The 25,668-nt window shown below is 33.5% G+C and overlaps 1 protein-coding gene across 3 annotated transcripts in view; it reads left to right on the top strand.

Moving 5' to 3' along the window:
- The window catches only part of myo1cb (myosin Ic, paralog b), a 79,684-nt gene that overhangs the window by 39,838 nt on the left and 14,178 nt on the right, over positions 1 to 25,668 (top strand). For all 3 annotated transcript variants that reach the window (XM_056474383.1, XM_056474385.1, XM_056474384.1), the window contains 16 exons: positions 6,393 to 6,548; positions 9,195 to 9,310; positions 13,625 to 13,823; positions 14,263 to 14,343; positions 15,843 to 16,022; positions 19,121 to 19,219; positions 19,975 to 20,088; positions 20,232 to 20,303; positions 21,642 to 21,761; positions 22,002 to 22,081; positions 23,558 to 23,663; positions 24,013 to 24,093; positions 24,178 to 24,269; positions 24,347 to 24,441; positions 24,584 to 24,630; positions 24,721 to 24,801. In XM_056474383.1, the coding sequence (XP_056330358.1) occupies positions 6,393 to 6,548; positions 9,195 to 9,310; positions 13,625 to 13,823; positions 14,263 to 14,343; positions 15,843 to 16,022; positions 19,121 to 19,219; positions 19,975 to 20,088; positions 20,232 to 20,303; positions 21,642 to 21,761; positions 22,002 to 22,081; positions 23,558 to 23,663; positions 24,013 to 24,093; positions 24,178 to 24,269; positions 24,347 to 24,441; positions 24,584 to 24,630; positions 24,721 to 24,801 (1,719 nt within the window). The remainder of the gene's footprint in view (positions 1 to 6,392; positions 6,549 to 9,194; positions 9,311 to 13,624; positions 13,824 to 14,262; positions 14,344 to 15,842; positions 16,023 to 19,120; positions 19,220 to 19,974; positions 20,089 to 20,231; positions 20,304 to 21,641; positions 21,762 to 22,001; positions 22,082 to 23,557; positions 23,664 to 24,012; positions 24,094 to 24,177; positions 24,270 to 24,346; positions 24,442 to 24,583; positions 24,631 to 24,720; positions 24,802 to 25,668) is intronic.

Raw genomic sequence — 25,668 nt, 5'->3', positions numbered from 1 at the left:
AGAATACGGCTTATTTTATCATTGATTCTAATATGCAAAAAATAATACTAATCTGTTCAAAAGACAAATATTTAATCAAAGTAAAAGCAGATCTGCATTATATAAGAGTCTCAGTGTAAGTACAGTAGCTGCAGTACAAATGATCTGTCAATGGGCTGGACATGTTATTCTTTGGTTGGCCAGCAAATGATGTCATGGTCTGTCTGGCCGGCATGTTTAGTTTTGATTATGACTCCACCACCGATTATTAACTGTCAGCTCTGTGTCACGGCAGAACAATAAACGCATGAAATACGAGACAAACGAGTAGATGCAATTAGAACAAGATTAAGAAAAGTGTGCAATATGTTCACTGCAAACTTTCCTGATTTGATTATCAAATTTGAGCTCTGGGATTGAGCGACTACATGCTTATTTGTTTGATTTGAATATACACACCAGCATTCAAAAGGCTCTAAAAATTGTTAGAAGTGAAAGAATTATCTGATGCTTATTAAGGCTTTATATTTATTTTTTATCCTAAAAACATTTATATATTAAAAACCGGAAATGTTATTTGAATGTAATTGTTAGGTGTTTAGTTTTTAGGATTATTTGATTGGCAGAAATATTTGATTCACTTTATGCATCCTTGCTGAATAAAATCGATAGTTTATTAAAATATTTTTACTAAAACCATCAGTAGTGTTAAGCATAACATTTACAAAAATTTTCTTTGTATATTTGACAGACTTAAAGTGAATGGGGCATATTAGGAAACAACTGGATATTAGGGATGTTTGGTCTATTCCAGACATTAAATCAGGGAATTTAATATTTTTTTGTTCAAGTCATGGAATATCCAGGATTTCTGTTTGTCATTTAAACATTTTGCTTCCCATAATCATGTAATTTTTCTATACTGTGCTTTTCTCCCATAATTTCTTGTGTTTTGCCAGTTGTAATGTTTAGTCTATTTTTCAATGGCATTTTATTCTTTTCCCACTTGTGAACCCGCAGTTAATGCCACACTCATGATTGTACCTGTTAAAATACTGTCTGCGGCAGTGTTTTATCTGCTTAGAGCTCAACCAGTTCCCCCTGGGAGAAATTTCTAATTATTGTGGCCTAAAATGACTGAATGATTATGTGGTGGCATTCTCAAAACTTGAGGCAAAATTTCTTTTGTCAATTTGCTGCTAAAACATTTGTTATTTACGAGATTGCCTGTATCACTGTCTCTCCGCTCCACCTATAGCTGGTGTGTTGTAAGCGCACTGGCGCTGTTGTCCTGGGACTGCAGTCGCGTCATCCAATTGGATGCTGCACACTGGTGGTTGTGTGGAGAGAACCTCTTCATGATTGTGAAGCGCTTTAGGTGTATCGCCATACACGATGCTCTATATGAATACACATATTCCATTACATTATTTATATAAAGAGAACATTTAAAACCAACAGAGAAAGCATTTACCTTTTAACCACATATATAAAGCCTATTACATCACATGAATGAAGATCACATTTAACAAAACCGTTAAAGTCTGTTGAACAATAGCATTGCATGTGAACAAAACTTCAAAATGCAGCGATCAATACAACGAATGTAGCACAGCGCCATGTCTATGACAGCTGAGGTATTGCACACCCGATTTATAATGTTATTGGTTCGATGACAACATTAGGTTGATATCTTTAAATCGATAAGTTATGCCTTTTTCTCCTGGTTGAATCACTTGATATGGCTTGCTCCTGACAGTTGCTTTATGCATTTATTTTCAGGCAATAGATTTTATTTGTATATAAAAGTTGGCTATAGAAATGAATAGGAATAGTTGATTATTTAAGTTTAAGTGTATTTATTGGCTAATATGTTGTCTATTGACCCTCAAATTTAAAAAGTTACTGGGTATCAGTATTAGTCAAAAAATCCACATCGGTGCACTTTCTGTAGGCAAATATCATTCATTCATTTTCTTTTCAACTTAGTCCCTTTATTAATCTGGGGTCATCACAGCAGAATGAACTGGCAACTTATCCAGCACACGTTCTACACAGCGGATGCCCTTCCAGCTGCAACCCATCACTGGGAAACTCACCTATAGCACATGTCTTTGGACTTGTGGGGGAAACCGGAGCACCCGGAGAAAACCCACGTGAACACGGGGAGAACATGCAAACTCCACACAGAAATGCCAACTGACCCAGCCGAGGCTCGAACCAGTGACCTTCTTGCTGTAAGGCGATCGTGCTACCCACTGCACGACCGCACCACCTAGGCAAATATAATTTTATTTAATATAAAACAATGCAGATGGCACAGAAGAAAATTTGCTTTTTCTTGGCTAGCCAAAATTTGTAGGACATCGGGTGCAATTTTTAAAAAAATTGCTTGATTTCGTGTTAAATTCTGCAATTTCAGAATTGCTTAATTCTGGAGGGACTGCATGCTCAACACAACAGGTCATGTAAATTCAGCTTTTCAGTCAGTGAAAGTCAGGGAATTTGACATTTGGCTAACAGTGGTGTTCCTAATGTTCCTCTCTGAACATTTAGCATGGCTTTTTTTCCTGCCAAATTTGTCAAATTTGCTTTTGCCCTGGATGACAGCAGCCCACAAAACACTGGAGTTCTTAAATTGCTCGTAATTAAGTACCACATTTCATATTTATTGCAAAAAAAAAAAAAAAAAAACATTTGTTTTTTTACAGATTGCATAAAACCACATTTAAACAAACCCAGCCTAAAAGTAGTTTGAGTCTGAGGATTGGTCAGTGCAGCTCAGTTGGTGCATTCACCAGGCTGACGGATTGTGAATGAAGTCACTTCCTGGCACTACACTTGTCGACTGTTCTCGGATATATTTTTCTTTCTGCTTGTTTTTTTTTTTTTTCTGTCTCTTTCACCATTAGCCTCTCTCTCTCTCTCTCTCTCTCTCTCTCTCTCTCTGTACTGTTGTAGTTGGTGTACATCACCTTAATTAAAGTGCTTTCTCAGGTGTGCTGTATCTGTCTCTCTCTGTCTCTGCCTCCAGGGGACGGCCGCTGCTGTGTCAATAGCAAAACAACAGCCGTGGCAGCTGGTGCGTTCACACAATGTGACTGTGTGTATTTCAATGCATAATCACGCATTTGTTCAACTGAGTGTGGTTGTGTGTGTGTGTGTGAGTGGGTGTAAGTGGGTTTTTGTGTTTCAAGATAGGGAAGCATCATCCATAGTCCACTTTGATCAAGATTGCAGACATTAGATGACCTGCTATAACTTTTTTTAATGCTAAAGAGCATCCTAGGATAAGGATTGACTGCTAACGTTGATTCGGCACCATGGATTTGTCAAATCTTGAGGATCTAATGAAAAAAACCCAGACCTCCATTGTGGAGAAGGGTTTTGCATTAAAAAATACAGATGCGGTGGTGAATGTGAGTATGATTGGGTTTCTGTTTCCAGCACTCTTGAGGTTGGGTGGAGTTTGCACTCATGCATAGTGGTTTATGTGTGAAAACTAGTGGTTTGGAGCTTCTTGTTTCGCTTTTTAAAGGTGATGTTGTCAAGATAATGATAAAAAACAAACTTGTATCCTTGTAAATAGTGTGATGACATGGAGCAATGATTGGATTAAATGCTAATGTTGTAATCAATTGAACACGTCATGTATACCATGGTATTTAATGTTTATCATATATGCACCAGTGTCTAATGTATTTTAAATACCTTTTAGAGAAGTGCAGTATTAAATATTGTGTTATTAAAAAGACAAAATTAATATAAATAAATATAATTAATGACTGTACAGTACTGTATACAGTATGGGAGATGCATTTTCATTTTAAAGTTGAGTTGAGATTGCATTTAACCGTGTTATTTAATTTATCAAAAAGATTAAATATAAGGGTAAAAGTTAGGTGGTTGAGCATGTAACATTAAATATTAATAATTGCTCATAAATTGAAAAGGCAAATGTAATGACGAGTATATTGCTAAGCTTGAAATTCTTTTTTGAAAGAAGTGCCTTATGGTCAACAAGGCTGCATTTATTTGATTAAAAACACAATAAAAGAGTAATATTGTGAGCTTTAGGGATGTCCAGATCCAATCACGTGATCCGAAATCAGGCCCAATCATGCAGTTTCAGACTCAATCAGAATCGGACGCTACCTTCTGATCAAGACTCGAAAAAAAAAAAAAATAATAATAATAATATATATATATATATATATATATATATATATATATATATATATATATATATATATATATATATATATATATATATATATATATATATATTATTTTTTATTGCATCTATAGTTATGCGGTGGCACAGAGTTAGACCTCCTTCTTGACTTCACACAGCAACCCATGCTGCATGACATCACTTTGTTGCAGAGATGGTGTTGATTAAATGCCGGCAAAGTAGAACATGGAAGCAGCTTGAAGCAGAAACCACGAGTTTGTCTGTGGTCTGGAGGTATTATAAAGTTGATGACGACAACATTGCCATAGCAAACTGTGAGATATGTAAACTTAGGATTGCCTGTCGGGTATTTTAAGTTGAGGTGCTATTTGTTTTAATATTAGAATTTTTATATATTTACTGTTGCACTAAAGTCCAAAAGTGAAGAATTGATGTTATTTATTACTTGATTGCTCAAGCTACCTCACAGAAGTGCTCTGTTTGTTAACAGAGTTGTTGAAAGTTAAAATAAGGTGAATTAAATAAAACATAAGGAACATCCTGGATATGTTTCTTTGCTCTTCTTTATTATTTTTTTATGTATTGTAGAAGTATTAGATCGGGTTACGGTATCGGTAGATACTTAAAACCAAATGACTCGGACTTTGACTCGAGGGCAAAAAGACCTGATCGGGACATCCCTAGTGAGCATTATTTTACAATTAAAATGGCCGTTTTCTACCATGAATATATTTTAAAATATAATCTATCCTGTTAAAGCAAAGCAAATTTTTCAACAGCTATTCCTTTACATGATACTTCAGAAACGGCATTTATTGAAAGTTTTACAGAGATGTTGAATGCTTGTTTCTTATTGGTTGCTAATATGTGCAGGGAATCACACTGCTGAAGTTGTTCCAGACAGATTTTTGACTGCATTACAGTTCTATATCGCCAAACCATTTCAGTAATTTCAGCTCCAAACCTAACTGCTAACAACCTATATGCACAAAGACAAGCAATTAAGTTCAAATGAATAAAAATAACAAACTCTCCGGTATTCAGACAAACACACACACACACACACACACACACACACACACACACGCACACACGCACACACACTTTATGCAACTTTATTAAAAAAAATTGTTTAGCAACTGAAATGCTTTTCTAAGGTACAATGTAGTAACAACTGTTATTGAAGCAGTTAAACATTATTGCTATTAGTGTAGATGCTGCTGCCGAACACTTATGAGATTCTCTCCAGTAATTCTCTCTCTCTCTCTCTCTCTCTCTCTCTCCTTCATGTTCACTCTCGCTCATTTTCTCAGCTGAGGAAGCAGACAGACACTGTTGGTAAAAGGCATTATCAGCAGACCTCAAAACTTGTACAATACCTCCTATGGAAATTAAACCAATCATTAATTCCTGTAATAAAATCATATGTCATGCAGAGTGGGATTTTCAGACATACTTAATGCTATTAGGCCATTCCAGAATGACACACAAGTTTTCAATATTAGAAGAAGATTCAGAAAATTGTTCTTTCCATCAAATCCCTCTAGCACTCACCCTTGTTTAATTACATTGCACTGGTTTGTAACATAGTGAGAAAGCTTTTGCACTATTGAAGCCATTTTTTTTAAACCACATTAAACCAAATATATTTTTTAATTAAATAAATTATTAAAATCTGTAATTATACCACAAACTTTTCTCCACTATAGAAAAAAAATACGAATATATAAACACGTTACTACTATCTCTATTTATCTACGATCTCTAGTTACTACTATTTCTATAGCACTTTTACAGTGTAGATTGTGTCAAAAAGCTTAACATATATAAAGTTCTAGTAAATTGAAACTGCTTCAGTCCAGTTTTCACGGTTAAACTTCAGTGTAATGTAAAAGTCACTGCTGAAAGCCAAAACACTGAAGAGCAAATCCAACAATGTGCAGCACCATAGATGGTGGCATAATGTTCCCAATGTTTATAGCAATACTTTAATATAAAAGTTGTACGTTTTTGAGCTTTGTCTTCAAATGACCATGACTGTGTGTTGTGAAATGGGAGGGGTTCTGCTGCAATGCTTGAGTTTATTCTCAAGGCTCCACGAGGGCCTTGATGAACTGCTTGCTTTGCAGTGTTTATATATCACCTCTCGCTGCTCTGCGTCTGGAGGGTGGATGTGTGACTCTGTATCTCATTTCTGCTCTCTCTCTCTCTCTGTCAGGCTGTGGGCAGTGACGGAATCCGGGTCATGATGGAGAGCGCCCTGACAGCCAGGGACCGGGTGGGTGTGCAGGATTTTGTCCTGCTGGAGAACCACACCAGCGAGGTGGCGTTCATCGAAAACCTCCGCAAACGCTTCAAGGAGAACCTTATTTATGTAAGAGCTGCTGTCTCTCTTCTGTTCACTCAAACTTTAAACTTTATTCATTCATCAAGCAAGTCATTTTAAATCTGTTTAACTTTGCTTTTTTTGGTAGTACATAAAATAAGTTTTGTTGGGATGGTTTACCCCAAAACATTTATATACTCACTATTTACCACTCTCGTATGGTTCCAAACTATTTCTTTCCTCTGTTGAACACAAAAGAAGGAAACTGGTTGTCATTTAGATTCATAGTAAGAGATGAATACTAATAGCCAGGACTTGACATTAACACCCGCCAAATGCGGGTAGATTTCAGCTGTGGTGGGTTAGACAGACACTCCCACTAGCAACTTTGGCTTGTTGAAAATAATTTATAAATAGTAGTTTTCTTAAAAGCAGGGTTCGACAATAAGGATGGCCCATTATTTGTGCAAATGTGGTGATTTTAGAATCGAGAAGCAGCATGACTGACAAAACTAATTGTGTTTGCACAAGCAAAAGAAATCAGGTGAACACCAAATGAGAGGATGATCACTGTTAAAACACTGTTAAAAAGTGTGCGAGCTCCCGTTTATTTGCGCGAAGCAACCGTGCCTAGAGGAAACGCAACTGATATGATCGGTTCTCTTTGAAATAGACTAGACAAAAAGCAATGATCGTGCACCCACATTCCTGCTGATTTCAAGAGCTCTAGATTTTATATATACTGTTATTTATTTATATATATATATATATATATATATATATATATATATATATATATATATATATATATATATATATATATATATATATACCTTTTTATATTCCTTTATATTCTATTTATATTCCTTATATTCCCCCGTTTATTTTTCCCCAATTTCTGTTTAACAGAGAGAAGATTTTTTTCAACACATTTCTAAACATAATAGTTTTAATGACTCATTTTTAATAACTGATTTATTTTATCTTTGCCATGATGACAGTAAATAATATTTGACTAAATATTTTTCAAGACACTTCTGTACAGCCTAAAGCAGGCATGTCCAAACTCAGTCCTGGAGGGCCGGTGTCCTGCAAAGTTTAGTTCCAACCCCAATCAGACACACCTGGGCTAGCTAATCAAGCACGCACTAGGCTTTCTAGAAATATCCTTGCAGGTGTGTTGAGGCAGGTTGGAGCTAAAATCTGCAGGACACTGGCCCTCCAGGACAGAGTTTGGACACCCCTGGCCTAAAGTGACATTTAAAGGCTTAACTAGGTTAATTGGGTTAACTAGGCAGGTTAGGGTAATTAGGCAAGTTATTGTATAATGATGGTTTGTTCTGTAGACTATTGAAAAAAATATAACTTAAAGGGGCTAATAATTTTGTCCTTAAAATGTTTTTTAAAAAATTAAAAACTGCTTTTATTCCAGCCGAAATAAAACAAACAAGACTTTCACCAGAAGAAAAAATATTATCAGACATACTGTGAAAATTTTCTTGCTCTGTTAAACATAATTTGGGAAATATTAAAAATAAAAATAAAAACTCAAAAGGGGGCTAATAATTCTGACTTCAAGTATATATATCCTTTCGTAAGCAGCAACGGTTGCTGCTTTTGCTTTAATTTTCTTTGAACAGATTATTAACAGGGCTAACATTAATCGTGTGCGCGTGATCATCCTTTCATTATCACACATGGTATGTTTTTTTCATCTGCTTTTTTTGTTTAATTATTTTTGTTAATATGGTTTAATTATATACTTTTTTATAAATGTATTGCTTTAATATGAGATTAACTCCCCATTTATTTGTAGTTTACTGGTGATCTGGGACCTTTAGCTAGGACAGACTACTGTGTATATTTTAGATACATGACAATAGCTCTTTTTTAAATGTCTTTTTTTTTTTAAATAAAAGTTTTGTTGAATTAAAAAGCACATGTATACAGCTATATTTTTCTTGTTTTGACACATTATTTAAATTTTGTGTCCAAGAAACAATTATTTATTTACTTTTGGTGTGGTCAGAGATAAATTTGGTAAATCCTTCATATTGAGCCATGAAAAGTCATTTGAAATAAAAACTAGTTTCAATGCAACACAACCCATTTGCTCATGCACATTGAGCAAGATCATACACAAGACAGACAAGAAGTGAAATGAATGAGGAGGCATTGGGACATAACACAAAATCTAAATCGAGTAATTTTAACTTCTCAAAGTCAAATTTATGCATATAAAATATATTTTCCCAGCAACAAAATTGTGGCTAGTGAAAATGGCGAGTGGCTAGTAATATTGGAAAGCTACTAGCCACAGTGGCCAGTGATCAAAAAAGTTCATGTCAAGTCTTGCTAATAGCTAACAGTTTTCAACAATCTTCAAAATATATTTTGTATTTAACAGAAAAAAGACTCAAACAGGTTTGAAACAAGTGCAAAGTCAGTAACTTATGACAGAGTTGTAATTTTTTGGGTGAATTAATTTGGGTGCTTAACATTAGGCAAAAAGCCCAAATTTATTTGATTTAATTAATTGATGTTCTACAAAAGAAAGAAAGATAAAAGTTAGTAATGATGTGATTGAGTATATGAAAACACAAAGCAACTGTGTATATAAAGACACAAAGACACATCCCTCCAAAGCTTAAATCCTAGAATGTTAATTTGATTATTACTGCATTTCTTTTTCAGACATACATCGGTTCAGTGCTGGTGTCTGTGAATCCCTACAAAGATCTAGAGATCTACACTAAACAGCACATGGAGCGATACAGGGGTGTCAATTTCTATGAAGTATCACCTCACATGTAAGCCATCTTTATTACCCACGGTTCTGCTCTCTTCCAGAGAATGGCTATTCCTAAAAACTACAATGGGTTTCTCAATCATCAAGCTTGTGGTAGTTGTAATCTTTCTTTAGCATAAAATACAGCTTTCAAATGCACAATTGAGGTTTGACTAATAGGTAATGTAAAATGAAATGTGAACGCTAAAGGGGTGGTCCACTACGATATCATATTTTAAACTTTAGTTGATGTGTAGTGTAGCTGTGTGAACATAAACAACATCTCTGAATATAATACGCTCAAAGTTCAATGCAAAGAGAGACAATCTCTCGCAGTTCAGTGCTGGATTCAGCTAAAAACTCCTCCAACCATAGTAGACAAAGCTGTGGATTGTAAGCCTCAACCTGTAAGTATTTTTATTTGTTAATTGTTATTGATCTATTACATGCACAGTTTCTAGCGTTAACGGTATGTTGTAGCGAGGATGTACACTACAGCAAACCAGCCCTGCAGTGTCTCTGTATGCGGACGCTTTCCCTGCGTTCTACAGCTCAAATAACGAACCCGCAAAAGATATGAGAACGTTTTATATTACTTACACATGCTTATTCCAAATATATGTGAAAGACACTTGTCAGATTGTATTTTAGAGAGCAGGCGTGAGGTTAAGCTGTGTCCTCTTTTGTCTTCTTTTGTCTGTTTCAGGCACAAACTAGTACAGCTAACAGCTACACTGACTGACAGTGTTTACAGCATAAAAGCGCGTGCTTGTATGGGGCGTGGCGCTTTTTTGATGGGGCGTGGAGCCGATCCGCGAATCACAGCACATTATGTTAGCTGACCAATCAGAGCTTCTTGGGGGCAGGCCTTTAGGAGGAACTTGGAAATATCATGTTAGGAGAGTAGCTGTATATAATCAAATAAAAAAAAAATAACATTAAGCATGAGCACACATTGCTTTGCATCTTATAAACACAACCAAGCCTTATAATACACCGTGGACCACCCCTTTAAAAAATTAATACAGTGATTTTTATATAATAATTTAAAAAAGTTGTAATATTTTATAATATGTTAAAAATTAATGTTTAATTTATATTTAAATTACTGTAATTCTCCTTTGAATTGCGAATTAAGTGAATATGTAGCATTATTTATGAATAAGAATGCTTTATGAAAAAAATTTGTAATTCTTGGCAATAAATATATTTTACCTATTTTTTTTTTTGTTTTATTGCTTTGATTGAATGAAGTTAAAATCCTGTAAAAATAACAAAACATGACCTATATTTAATTTAATTAAACCAAAACATCCATGTGAAGCCAATAGCTCAAAACCCGATATGCTTCCAGGTTTTAGGTCAACAAAATGAGCATTTTTGTTAATTATTCATGATTAAAAATGTATATAAAACGTATTTTTGAATTTTTTCTATTTGTATCACTGCCAAATATGCTAAATGACCTGATGGTTCCTCCTTTTTCTTCTCTGAGTGAAGAGGAAATTCCTTTTTATTTATTATTGTTTGTGTGTAGTGCTTTATAGCAGTAGTAGTTTATTATTTCCATTTGTATTATTATATGTAATATTATTTATAATAATTATTTATTATTATTATATATCTATTATTATAACTTAGTATTTTCTGTTTGTAATATTATTAGTTATAGTAGTGTATTATTATTTCAGTGTAAAATCAAAACTAGCAAACATTTTAATAAAATATTAAGCAGTAATATTAATTATTGATTATTATTATTATTATTATTAAATATTTTACAGTTTTAATGCGTTTTAATTTATGGACTTCAAGCTGATGCTTTCTTTTTGACTTCTGTGAGTGAAGAGGAAATTCCTTTTGAGTCTTTATGAGGAATGTTAAGGACTATAAGTTTTGCTACAGTCATAATGTTCATAGACTCTTATCTGTAAGGTTTAAATGTGGGAGCTTACAGCTATCAGAAGTCATATAAAGTTGCATTAGGATGACCGCACGCCCACTGTAGCACGGATCTCATCTCACACTGATAGCAGATGTGTAAAAGTGATGAAAGTGTTATCTTAGCTCTCATACAGGCTGAAAAAACACAGACCGTCTCTGGTGTGACCCTGGTCTTTCCTCAAGAAAATGATTGTCAGCTTCATTTGCACTCTGCGCTTTTCCACTGTTTGCACAACACTTTACTGACAGCTGAACATCCATTTAACTCCTCCTAAGGAATGTGTTATTTTAATGATCTCAGAAAGCAAATCTTAGGCAACTTTGCACATACTTTATAGAGAGAGAGATTATGAGAAAAATTAAGGTTACATTTTAATTAAATGAAATGTACTGCTAATTAAATATACATTTATACTATTAAAATACATTTTGATTTAATAATAAGTCAGAAAAAGTCATACCAATTTTTATTATTGTAATTAAATTGCACTGATAGAATTAACTAAAGCTTAAAATGTAATTTTTAATTAGTACTTGAATAAATAATGCAATTTTTTATCGGTTTAGTCCCTTTATTAATCAGGGGTTGCCACTCCCACAGCGGAATTAACCGCCATGATGCATTTTAAAGTAATTTAAATATGCATTTTTACTCTTTAAAGACATTTAATTTGTGTGACCTATACGTGACTTTTCTTGTTATGTATTATTATTGTGTTTAGTGCTGTTACATTTATTACCAGTAGTGGTTTATTATTTACATTTGTATTGTATTGTTTTATTCTAACCTCTTTTTTTGTGTGTGTATGTGTGGGTCTAATAGTATTATAATTGTTAGTGGTAGTAGTAGCAACACACTCAAAAAATACTTTTGCTGCTTGTTTAAACTACTTATTTAAAATAAGTTAAAACAGCACAATTCTCAAATTTTGGGGGGACAACTTCATTGTTTTAGGTCCAATTCAAATAAATTTTTTAAAATGGTTGAGTTAACTTAATCGATTTGTGTTGGGAAAACATGAAGGAATTGTGTGAAACCCAACATTTTTTACAGTGTAGTATTATTATTTCAGTGTAAAATCAAAACTAGCAGACATTTTAATAAAATATTAAGTAAACAATAATATTACTTTTTGATTATGATTATTAAATATTTGCTTACAGTTTTAATGCATTTTAATGTATGGAATTCAAGCTCATTTAATTATTACAATTAAAAATGATTAATTTTATATATATATATATATATATATATATATATATATATATATATATATATATATATATATATATATATATATATATATATATATATATATATATATATATAAATATATTTATATATAAATATAAATATTTTTAATAATTAAACATTTCTAATATACATCTTTTTTATATAAATAAAAGTATTATTATTATTAAATATATCCTTATAATTTTAATGTGTTTTAATTTATGGAATTCAAGCTAATTAAAATATAAAAATGTAATATTGATTATTAGAATAAAAATGTTAAATAATTAAACATTTCTAATATGCATATTTTAATCTAAATATCAATATTATTTGTGTGATTATTATTATTATTAAATATTTGTTTACAGTTTTAATGCATTTTAATGTATGGAATTCGAGCTAATTTAAATATTACAATTAAATATAATTAATTATTAAAATATATTTTTAACAATTAAACATTTCTAATATACATATTTTAATCTAAAGATCAATATTATTTTCGTGATTATTATAATTATTATAATTAAATATTTGCTTACATTTTTTATGTATTATTGTATGGAATTCAAGCTAATTTAATTGTTACAATTAAATATTATTAATTATTAAAATATATATTTTTAATGATCAAACATTTCTAATATGTATATTTATTCTAAAGATCAATATTATTTTCGTGATATTATTGTTAAATATTTGCTTACCTTTTTCATGCGTTTTAATGTATGAAATTCGAGCTAATTTAATTATTACAATTAAATAGTATTATTATTATTAAAATTAAATTTATTTTAAATAATTAAACATTTCTAAAATGCATATTTTAATCTAAATATCAATAGTATTTTCATGATTATTATTATTATTAAGTATTTGTTTACAGTTTTAATGTGTTTTATTTATGGAATTCAAGCTAATATAATTATTAAAATTAAATATTAATTATCAAAATATATTTTTTTATTAGTACACATTTCTAATATGCATATTTTAAAATTAAAAATCTATATTATTTTTATGTGTCTGCTTCAGTAATTTACAGAAGTACATAATCTTACTTAAAATCATTCTAATTTGTGAATTGTGCTTTGTTAAATGAAATATACAATCAAGTATTTGTGATCATAACCTATTTCCTATAACCCTATACAGTTACGCAGTGGCTGATAATGCATATCGCTCCATGCGGACTGAGAGACGGGACCAGTGCATTCTCATCTCGGGTGAAAGCGGTGCCGGCAAGACCGAAGCCTCCAAGAAGGTTCTTCAGTACTATGCTGTCACCTGTCCTGCCAGTGAACATGTGCAGACTGTCAAAGATCGCTTGCTACAATCCAACCCTGTGCTGGAGGTACACATGCACTCAGCACTTCTAATCCAATGTGTTTCATGGCATACAATTTTACTAATCTCCAAGTGCCAGCATGTAGTGGAGAGATCAGCACAGGCTGTAATTCCTGCCCTGGGCTGCTGTCATTGCACAAAATACTCCAAATGACTCCCAGCGATGCCAAGAAAAAAAGCAGAGTTTATTCTGAGCAGTTGGTAGTCCAGCTAAACCTCTCCAGTAATTACAAGCCAGAGTTATTATCTGAACGATAAGATTGGAACATACATGAAGACGTCTAAAAATGGGAAGGCCAAAGGAAGTGGCGCAGACGGCTAGTTCTACCAGATGTTTTGCAGATGTGCTGGAAACTGGCAGTGTGTGCACATCTAGAGTGTCTTTTTTTCTGTGCCATTCTGAATTGTTCTATTCATACATTTTCCATCATTGTTTGTTTTCTCAGGCCTTTGGAAATGCAAAAACTTTACGAAATGACAATTCCAGTCGCTTTGGGAAATACATGGACATTCAGTTTGACTTCAAGGTGAGTTTAATCATGTTTAAAAGGATAGTTCACAAAAATAGGAATATTTGCTGGTAATTTAAGGTGATCTTAGGCTTTTTATTTATCAGTACAGTATGATTTGGCAAGGCTCAGATTGCTTCAGTTCGGTTTTGCTTGGCTCTGTTTGTATTTCCACTGCAGTTTAATACTGAAGTGGGTGGGATTATTGCTATAGTTGCACCGCCTACTGCTGTGACTTCCTGAAAAACATTTTTATTCCGAGTTGTCCATTTACAAATGAGAGCCATTTCAGGTGTCTTTTTCTTGCAGTAGTATAAAAAAAACGTTTGAACCAACAATACAACAGTGGCTGCTGATGACTTTTTGAATAAAGCAGGTTTGGTGTCTTGTGTGGTAGTGATGATTCTCTCTGACCACATTTTGCTAAAGGTACCATTTGCTAGGAATCCCATCCGAGATGGTACAGACATTGTTTTGACTCTCAAAGTGCAGATTTCAGTTAAAAATCTTATTTCATGTTATACTGAGGAAAATGTCCCCTATATATTGGATGGCCAGGGGCGGATTTAACCAATAAGTTAGATAACCGGCTGCTTAGGGCCCCAGGAAATGCGTGAGCCCCCAATAAATACCTAGAAGTGTAAATTATACCTATACATTATAAATAACATAAATAAATAATTGTCTGTCATATTTTGTATAGTGAGGGTCTAACAAATAAAATGGTAATGTAATTACTGCATCTGGGAAAATTTGTCTCCCACCCCCATCATGGAGCATTCCAGCAGTCAAATCGGGTACAGATTTAGTCTTAAAGATTGCATTAAGATAAAACATAGAAAAAAAGATAAGAAAAAGCTGCAAAATAAGTAAATAAATAAAAGTACAAAGGGGCATTTTAGGACTATTGGCCCCCATGGCTGGAATTGCTAAGAGCCCCCAAATCACTAAATCAACCCCTGTGGATGACCTGAGGGTGAGTGAACTGTACATTTTCATTTTGGGGTGAACTATCAAGTTTACAGTATTTTAATTGTTGTTCATTTTGTTTTGGGGGTCTCCTATAATAGGTTTACAATAGGTGACACTTTCATTTTCTCATAAAATACATTGCTTTTCTGTCATTGTGTGAAACAGCTATGCAAATTTATTACACACCCGAATTTACACAGGAAGACTAACATGATTAGACAGCAGCGTTCAGAATAACTTCTTTCTTTGGGAGGACAAGAACTCCATTTATTGTGCGCTTTTACATCCACAATCAGTTATTATAACAGTACAATACAAAAGCATTATTGTTGTTATCAACTGAAACTCACATCTCAACTGCTGTGATCCACTTTCTGTCGATGCACCTTTACCCCTACAATGCTGTTCTTGGTTTGGGGATTTGTCTGCATCCGCTTGTGTGTTTTTGTGCTTGTGCTTGTGTGTTGAATTATTCGTGCTTGCATGCGTGTCAGAAACCCGGTATTATCCCCTCTGCTTCTTCCTTTGGGTGTCCCCGTTGGCAGGGTGCTCCAGTCGGGGGTCACATCCTGAACTACCTGCTGGAGAAATCCCGCGTCGTGCACCAAAGCAACGGCGAGAGGAACTTCCATATCTTCTATCAGCTCATCGAAGGAGGAGAGGATGATCTGCTGAGGAGACTGGGCCTGGAGAGAAATGCCCAACAGTACCAGTATCTGGTCAAGGTGAGAGACTGACCTCGCTTGATGATACAGCAGATGTCTGTAGAGAAACAAAAGCTGGCTTTCAAGAAAAAATCTGTGGTTTTGTAGCTATCACACGTGCTCCAGGTTACACGCATTTACTGCAAAAAATGCTTTTATTACATAGAGATTTGCTTGGGTGCCACAGGGGTGCAGTGGATAGCAAGATCACCTCACAAGAAAAAGGTCGCTGGTTCGAGTCTCGGCTGGGTCAGTTAGTTTTTCAGTGTGGAGTTTGCATGTTCTCCCCGTGTTCGTGTAGGTTGCCTTCGGGTGTTCCCGTTTCCCACACAGTCCAAAGATATGCATTATAGGTGAATTGCGTATGATGGGTTGCAGCTGGAAGGGCATCGGCTAAGTAAAACATATGCTGGATAAGTTGGCGGTTCATTCCGCAGTAGCGACCCCAGATTAATAAAGGGACTAAGCCGAAAAGAAAATGAATGAATGAATGAGTTTTGCTTACCCTAATATAATCTGCCAATAGGCTAAGCAAAATAAGCTTGTTTTTTGTTTTGAGACAAGATTTAAAAACATGGTTAGTCTTGTATCACTGAGGACATTTTATAGCATTTGAAGTTTTGATCATTTTGTTGGCTTTTTATTTTTTATTTTAGCTATGGTTATTTTTTTTATGCTGTTAGTTAACAAATAACCCTGGATTTTTAACCCTGAAACTTTGTAAAATGTAATAACGTTTTAACATAGGATGTATTCGTATGGAGAAAAAAAAAACTCACCTAATTTTGACAGATTATTATTTCATAAAACAAAACAACATTTTTGCTTGTCTAGAAAATGCTTCTTAATTTAAGAATTTTTAGATATCTGGACTAGAAGCAAGACAAAAAAATTGAAGTTAGAAAAGCATTTTTTGCAGTTTTGTGTCATGCTGGTAGAAGAGACTTGGGTTCAGATCTGGCCCTTGTTTTGTCTCAATCCATGTCCACATCTCCTGCTTGGTTTATATTGTCCTTTCACAAATTATGAAAGCCAGTTTCCATCTTAGAGTGAAAATATAAATAGGGAACTGTGACTTTGTGTCTCCTGTTTGTGACTGTTTATGTATTACAATAAGTTTTTTCATATTTAACAGTAAAACATAAATGAGATTGATTTTGATTCCGGAGTGGCAGCTTTATAATTGTGACCTTATAATCCTTATATGATTAGTCTCATTGCAATTTCATATTTTGCAATCTTACTTTTGCAATTATGACTTTAAGAATCCTTTTACGAGGTATATTGTGAGTTTATATTTTGTGCAGGTGATAATAAGGAGAATAATAAGGAGAATATGAAAAGAAGAACGTACAGTACGTCCAGTCAGTTGTTATTGCAAAGGTGATAAGGTACAGACATGAAGCAGATTGATGTTGTATTACATTGAAGGAGGTGTTTTTTGCAATAAATAGACCTGCTGTATTTACAAGAACTTGATTTACAAGATCCTAAGCCGTTTCAATTTATTAGAACTTCATCTATGTTAAGCTGCTGTTACACACTCTACAAAGTAAAAGAGCTATAGAAATAAAGATGAATTGAATTTAATTTTTACTACTTTCCATATGAATAAATATTTTAATGCAAAATACTGATTAATGTTTAATATTTTGATGGATATTTCGCACTAGATGATGCACATGTTCAGAGTCGGACTGGATTGATATTTAGAGGTTACAACACAGTTATAATTACACAAATTTTCACCACATAAATAATTACAGTATGAGGACAAGAGATATTGAAGTGAGATGAAACTGTGTGTTATCCAGCTCTGCTGTTGACGTACACCTCAGAATGTTACCAGTCAGAACGTAGCATTCTAGAGAGCCATGTAATAATCATATATAATTAAAATACATAAAAGACGGATCCATAATTGAAATGTGTGTTAATGTTCATTTTAATAGTTACACTTACAATCAAAGGTTTGGCAATGTTTCTGTTCTCTTACTATCACAGAGGCTGCATTTATTTGATTTAAAGTTAAATTGTTAGTATTGTGAAATATGTTATTGATAGTAAAGCAGAATTTTACTAATTGACTTAAATTATCTTATAAGTTGCAATAACCCTTGCTTGTGTTTCTTGTACAGTAAAGAAATGCAAATGGAGAAAATCCCTTGTAACTTTAATGTGGATTTTTGCTTTATATCTCAGTTGCGCCTTTCTTACAATCGCATCTTTTTGTTTATATTTCATATCTTACAAAAGCCATTTTTTCAATATTTCCTTTTGTGATTTCACAGTTGCTACTTGATGTTGCCACCTTCATTCTTTGTATTTGTAACTTTTTCAGAATGTGACTTGGACCAAAAAAACACTCATAAGTATCATCTGAAAGTTGTATAAATATATTATTGATGTATACTTTGTTAGGATAGAACAATATTTGAGATACAACTATTTAAATACCTGGTATCTGAGGGTTCAAAATAATCTAAATACTGAGAATATTTACTTTAAAGTTGTCTAAATAAAGTGCTTAGCAATTCACATTACTAAACTAAACTGAATTTTGATATATTTACTGTAGGAAATTTACAAAATTAAGTAAATCCCTTTCATTTTTAGATGCACTGTACTATTTAGTAATATTAACTACTTAATATTCTAATGATTCTTGGCATAAAAGTAAAATAAAATTTTATTTTGACCCATACAATGTATTTTGAGCTATTGCCAAAAATACATTGGCAAAAAGCTAGCTGTGCAACAGAAGTAGCTTGAGTTTCATCATCAAGGGTCACATTTCACATTTTAAACCTTATTTAAAGTCAGCCATTTTTTTTTACTTTTTACCCTAAGGCAGGTATTCATAATCAACACAGATATCTATATAAAAAAGCAATATGTCACCACATGCGTTTATGTTAGACTTGCGTATGAGTATTCATCATAAACGGCATCATCAATTTTCCGACAACTATGTAGGAATGTCCCGCTGTTGCTTCCCCTCGCTCCCCTGGTGTTTAATAGAGGAAGTCAAGAGCAGCCCCTCCTCCCTCGGTTTCCTCTGCTGTGATGACTGATCGTGTGTGTGTGTGTGTGTGTGTGTGTGTGTGTGTCTTTTTCAGGGTAACTGTCCCAAAGTGAGCTCAATAAATGACCGCAATGACTGGAAGACAGTGAGGAAAGCCTTGAGCGTCATTGGCTTTACTGATGATGAAGTGGAGGTATGACTGACCAACTGGCCAATCACAACACACATTGTGAAGAATGAGTCAATGTTTTCCTCCAAGAAACAGAAAGACTCTCTTTATATTTGCAAACAGTGCTTATTTTTTAAATGTGTTGTCTGAAATTGCACTTTATAAGCACTGCAGGTCATTTTGACTATTACAAGTTTGCTAAACTTTATTTTTTAATATGCAAATGATGAAATAGTTCATTAAATAAACTTATCTTGTGTTTGTTTGTTGTTGTTGTTTTTATTTAATTCATTACACATGATTTTTTTATTGTTTTTGGTATGAAAATAGCCTTTGTTGCTGGCAAATTAAAATAGGGAATGATCCATGTGATGATGGTTTGATCAAATTTGACCTAATTTCTTACATTTCTTGCACAAAACTCAGAATTATTTTCGTTTATTTGACACAGGATCAAAGTCAAATGATGCTACTGTGTGGATTTTAGGAAGAAAGGAGAATAAATACTCATTTTGAGATAAATGAACCCTCAAAAACTATTGTAATTGAAAAGCTATGAACTGATAAATTGAAAGTTCATGTAAAAAGTCAAATTGAAATTGATGAAAGTAAAATTGAACACATAATTACACATATTTTGGAAGGTTTCATGACAAAAAAAACCTTCATAATCACCCAAAAATCTCTAAATTGACGTAAAACTGCATAAAAAAACAATCTCGTGCATTTAATTTGTGATTTTACCTCTCATTTGCACCCCTCTCTCTTTCTCTCCACAGGAGCTTTTGAACATTATTGCCAGTGTGCTACACTTGGGGAATGTCCAGTATGGAGGAGAGGACAGCGGCAGTGCCTACATCACTACAGACACACAGATTAAATACTTAGCCAGGGTAACAGGACGGCTTATTTATATCACTGGGCCACAGCCACATGTGCATGACTTCTGTGCTTATTTAAAACCTCCTACCATCTGTCTTTTTTCTGAAAATACATGCTTTTTTTGACACTTTTCTGTTTGTTTGTGATATTGCAGTTGTTAGGTGTGGATGGCACCGTTCTTAAAGAGGCTCTAACACATAAAAAGATCATTGCCAAAGGAGAAGAGGTATGCTTGCGATGTTTACAGTGAAAATGTTAAGCCGAAATATCTTTAAAGTAGGTTAAAATGAAATTGGGGTCCTTGAAGGATCCATAACATGTTAAAAAAGATTTATATACACATAGATTTGCATTACATTATTCATATGAGTACACTACCTGACAAAAGTCTTGTCGCCTATCCAAGTTTTAGGAATAACAAATAATAACTTGACTTCTAGTTGATCATTTGGTATCAGAAGTGCCTTATATAAAGGCGAAGGCCTCTAGATTACGCTTATTTTACCTAAATAAAATATGATCATGCCTTGATTTTTAGAGATTTAATTAGGACAGTAAGGTCTGACTTTGCTGAGGCAAAATTCTTGTCACTTAACAGAAATAATGTACAGTATAGAATATAAAGTCATGGTGCAGTGGAAAAAGAATTAATATTGTGTATGACTCCCATGAGCTTGACTGACTGCATCCATACATCTCTGCAATGACTCAAATAACTTATTAAAAAAATCATCTGGAATGGCAAAGAAAGCATTTTGCAGGACTCCCAGAGTTCATCAAGACTGTTTGGATTCTTCTTCAATGCCTCCTTCTTCATCTTACCCCAGACATGCTCAATAATGTTCATACCAGGTGACTGGGCTGGCCAATCCTGGAGCACCTTGACCTACTTTGCTTTCAGGAACTTTGATGTGGAGGCTGAAGTATGAGAAGGAGCGCTATCCTGCTGAAGAACTTGGCCTCTCCTGTAGTTGGCCACTCTCCAGATCTCCTGCACGCCCCCATACTGAATGAAACCCCAAACCATGATTTTTTCTTCACCAAACTTCACTGATTTCTGTGAGAATCTTGGATCCATTGGGAAGCTGTTGAACAGATGATTCATCTGAAAAACCTTCTGCCACTTTTCCAAATGATCAACTAGAAGTCAAGTTATTATTTGTTGCTCTTAGAAAACAGAATATAATTTTGAGGTGAGCAACATTGGGGAAACCAATATTTTTTTGCTTCAAAATGTGTTAATTATTTGTATGAAACATGTTAAATGACATACATTTAAATAGAATAATAAATTGAAAGTAGTGTTTTTATTATAATAAATTAGAAAAAAAATGATAACAATATAATATGGACAGTTGACATGTAAACATTTGTGTTTACAACAACTTATAATTGTAATAAAGGAGTTTTAAAAAAGTATCAAATATAATAAAATATATAAATTAAAAAGAAAGTTTTTTTGTGTACTGTTGCCCAGTAGGGCAGTAAAATATATTATGTGTGTACAATGTAAAAACTGACCTGAATATTTCCCATAATCCCACTGTGTGTGTTTGTGTTGCAGCTGATGAGTCCTTTAAATCAAGAGCAGGCCGCTTCGGCGCGGGATGCTTTATCTAAAGCCATATACGGGCGGACTTTTTCTTGGCTGGTCAACAAAATTAACGACTCTCTGGCCTTCAAGGTATGAACTCGTTCTGTCGTTAAATTCACAGTCAGCACTATGACAGAGAGGCTAGTTGCAAAATATAAATGTATAGCGCCCTCACATGGAGAATACATGTAAATGACGCACCATGTGATTACTGCAGTTTTCCTATGGCTGTTTTTGGAACACAGTTTGGTCATATCATGTCTGTGTATGTTTAGTCTGAATGTCTTGCTTGCAGCTGTTGAATGTTTCTGTGCTTTTACTGCATTGCAGGATGAGTCATTCAGCAGTAAGAACGCTTCTGTCATTGGCCTGCTGGACATTTATGGTTTTGAGGTCTTTCAGAACAACAGGTAAAGAAAATCAGGGTTGTTATACACTGAGGAAATTGCATTGTGTTGAATTTTTTTCAGATTTTGTTGGCTTTCTTTTTAAATTTTAGTTATGATTAGTTTAGTTTTAATTTTTTTTTATTTTTATTTAGAAATTTTTTTAATGAGCGAAATTGTTTTTTGTTGTATGTTAACAAATAACCCTGGATTATTAACCCTGAACATTTTTCAATTTAATAACGTTATAACATTGGATGTATTCATTTATATTGCTTTAAATATTCCTATATTGATTTAAGCATTTAAAATAATTAAATTCAATTAAACTAAATTCAATTCAAGGTTATTTGTATAGCGCTTTTTACAATTATTATTGTTTCAAAGCAGCTTTATAAAAGGTGCACATTATTGCATTACAATCAAATTATGTTACAATTAAATATAAGTTATTATATACAGATGTCATTAACCTGCAATTTTATAGCATAGGTGATGTCTGTGTGTACATGTTTCATGAAGTGTCTTTGTGTAATAAGTTTTCATTTCTGTTGTCTGTGCTTTGAGATTTATTAGGGTTGTATTGTTGCATTGCGTCAAATAATCACATTCATTATTAAGTAATACAATTACTTTCAGACAAACTCATTTAAATACAACTAATTATTTACATTTTTAGTTATGCAATTCAGTATGCACATAATGTCTAATGAATGTCTGGCTGACAAAAGCAAAGCTGTAGGTAAAAAAAAAAGTTCAATTCAATTTAAATGAAAGAATTAATGCTTAATGTTATAAATGAAAATATTTACAGTTGACATTTTATTTAGTTTTGATTCATTTTGTTGGCCATCAGTTTAATTATTTTATAAATCTATTAATTTTATTTATATTTGTTTATCAATTTGTTTTGTTTAGTTTTAGTTAGTTTAGTATTTAATAAGTTTAATAATAATTTTTTTGTTAAATTATTTCACGTGACAAAAATAACTTTGTTATTATTTAACAAATTAATATATAATAATTAAAATTAATGATCACTATCAGTATTTAATATTAAATTAAGTAGTTTAAATAATAAAATGGCATAAAAATGAATCTATAATACAAGTTAAAATAAATGTTTTAACATTTAGAAATGTAAATATTATTGTAATTATTTTAAATACTATATATAATGTTTTAAATTATATATCTATAACTCAATTCTTCAAACCACTTGCTCTTTGAAGAATTATAACATTTATTTAATAGTACATTTTTATATAATAAAGTTTAATGCATGTCTGTGTGTAAAGTGTATATGTCTGTGCTTGGATTATAATTTAATAATGTTGTATACATTTTCTAAAAATAAAACAAAATTTCAATATTTATTGAATTACTTTTAAATCCGGACAAAATAGTTTGATAATGATATTTTTGTGTGTAATTGGGCAAAATGTTTGTTTGTAATCGTCAAAGATATCTCACCCTGCCTCTCTTTGCCTGTCTGTAAAGTTTTGAGCAGTTTTGCATCAACTATTGTAATGAGAAGCTGCAGCAGCTCTTCATCGAACTGACCTTGAAGTCAGAGCAGGAGGAATACGAAGCCGAGGGAATCACGGTGAGGCTTTCCTGACACACAGATGTCTTTTACACATATATATGACTCACACGTGCAGTGCTGGAATGGGCTCTTACCCACCGGCGCTCGGTGGGTGCATTATGGACAGTGTGTTGTGGGCTTTATTCTGTGCTGTTAGTATGGTAATGCTGACCTCTCACACTGCAGATAAAACATTTTGACGCATGCAGAGTTAAAGAAAGGCCGTTTGTGGCCATGACTCAATGGTGGGCTGGGAATGCTTGGGATTTGCATTGCTTGAATTTTATAGCAAAAGCAACATCACAAATCTTGAATGTTTTCCACTAATTTTGAATGCATTAATGCTCATGTTTTTGTGTTTTTCCAGTGGGAGCCTGTGCAATATTTTAACAACAAGATCATTTGTGATCTTGTGGAGGAAAAGTTTAAAGGAATCATTTCCATCTTGGTGAGAATTCCCTTTATAAACATCCATTAACAACATCTTAGTCTTAGCTTAAACTGAAAAATATTGAACTTTTTTCCCCTGTAGGATGAAGAGTGTCTCCGGCCTGGAGATGCCAGTGACATCACCTTCCTGGAGAAGCTTGAGAACACTGTCGGAGGCCACGCCCACTTCCTGACGTCAGTAGCATTTTGTCATTGTAATATTGTACTTAAAATCCTATATTGAGTATCTAAAAATCAATGATATATTTCAGGCACAAGCTGGCTGATGGAAAAACCCGTAAAGTTATGGGTCGTGAGGAGTTCAGACTGATCCACTACGCAGGAGAAGTCAACTACAATGTGAAGGGTCAGTTATTGAACAGAGGGCAGGGGAAAGTGAAGAGACTGAAAGAGAGTGTGTGCCGCTGAACAACAGCGAGCTCTTATGCCCACAGAGATTTCCCAGGCCGAGCGCTGACTGACGTCATTGTGTATTTTCCAACTTCTAGGCTTCCTGGACAAGAACAATGATCTCCTTTTCAGAAACCTGAAGCAGGTGAGGGAACAAAAAATTATTATAGAAAAATAGACAGCATTTGTGCTGAAATTGCCATGATTAATTGTGTAACTGTGTCTGTATGTTTAGGTCATGTGTATGTCTGAAAACAAAATACTCAATCAGTGTTTTGACAGAGAAGAGCTGTCAGACAAGAAACGACCAGAGACGGTACATGTCTATCTATCTATCCGTCCATTCGTCTATCTATCTATCTATCTATCTATCTATCTATCTATCTATCTATCTATCTATCTATCTATCTATCTATCTATCTATCTATCTATCTATCTATCTGTCTATCTGTCTGTCTGTCTGTCTGTCTGTCTGTCATCTACTGTATCCTTCCATCCATCCGTCTATCATTCTATCTATCGTTCATTTGTTCATTCTGTCTATCGTTCATTCTATTGTTTTTTTCTCTCTATAGTTCTGTGTATCTATCAATAGATTGCGTCTATCAATCATTCTATCTGTTGTTCTCCCTATGTCTGTTCTTTTTCCCATCCATTCATATATCTGTCATTCTCCATCCATCCATCTATCCATTGTTCTATGTACTGTTCCATCAATCATTCCATCCATCTGTCCACCCATCCATCATTGTATGTATTGTTTATCTATCTGTCTTATAATTCCATCCATCCAATGTTCTATCTAACCATCCATCCAACCATTTATCAGTCCACCCACCCATTGTATCTATTGTTCCATTCATTCGATAACATCGATCCATCCATCCGTTATTCTATAATTCCATCCATTATTAGATCATTCCATCCATCCATCCATCCATCCATCCATTTATCAGTCCACCCACCAATTGAATCTATTGTTCCATTCATTCGAGAATATATATCCATCCATCCATCTATAATTCCATCCATTATTAGATCATTCCATCCATCCATCCATCCATTGATCCATTTATCAGTCCACCCACCCATTGTATCTATTGTTTCATTCATTCAAAAATATCTATCCATCCATCCATCCATCCATCCATCCATCTAAAATTCCATCTATTATTACATCATT

Source organism: Danio aesculapii, chromosome 15 (assembly GCF_903798145.1).
Source record: "Danio aesculapii chromosome 15, fDanAes4.1, whole genome shotgun sequence".
NCBI lineage: Eukaryota > Metazoa > Chordata > Actinopteri > Cypriniformes > Danionidae > Danio > Danio aesculapii.
The sequence above is the reverse complement of the archived record's forward strand: the minus strand, read 5'-3'. Positions and strand labels throughout refer to the sequence as shown.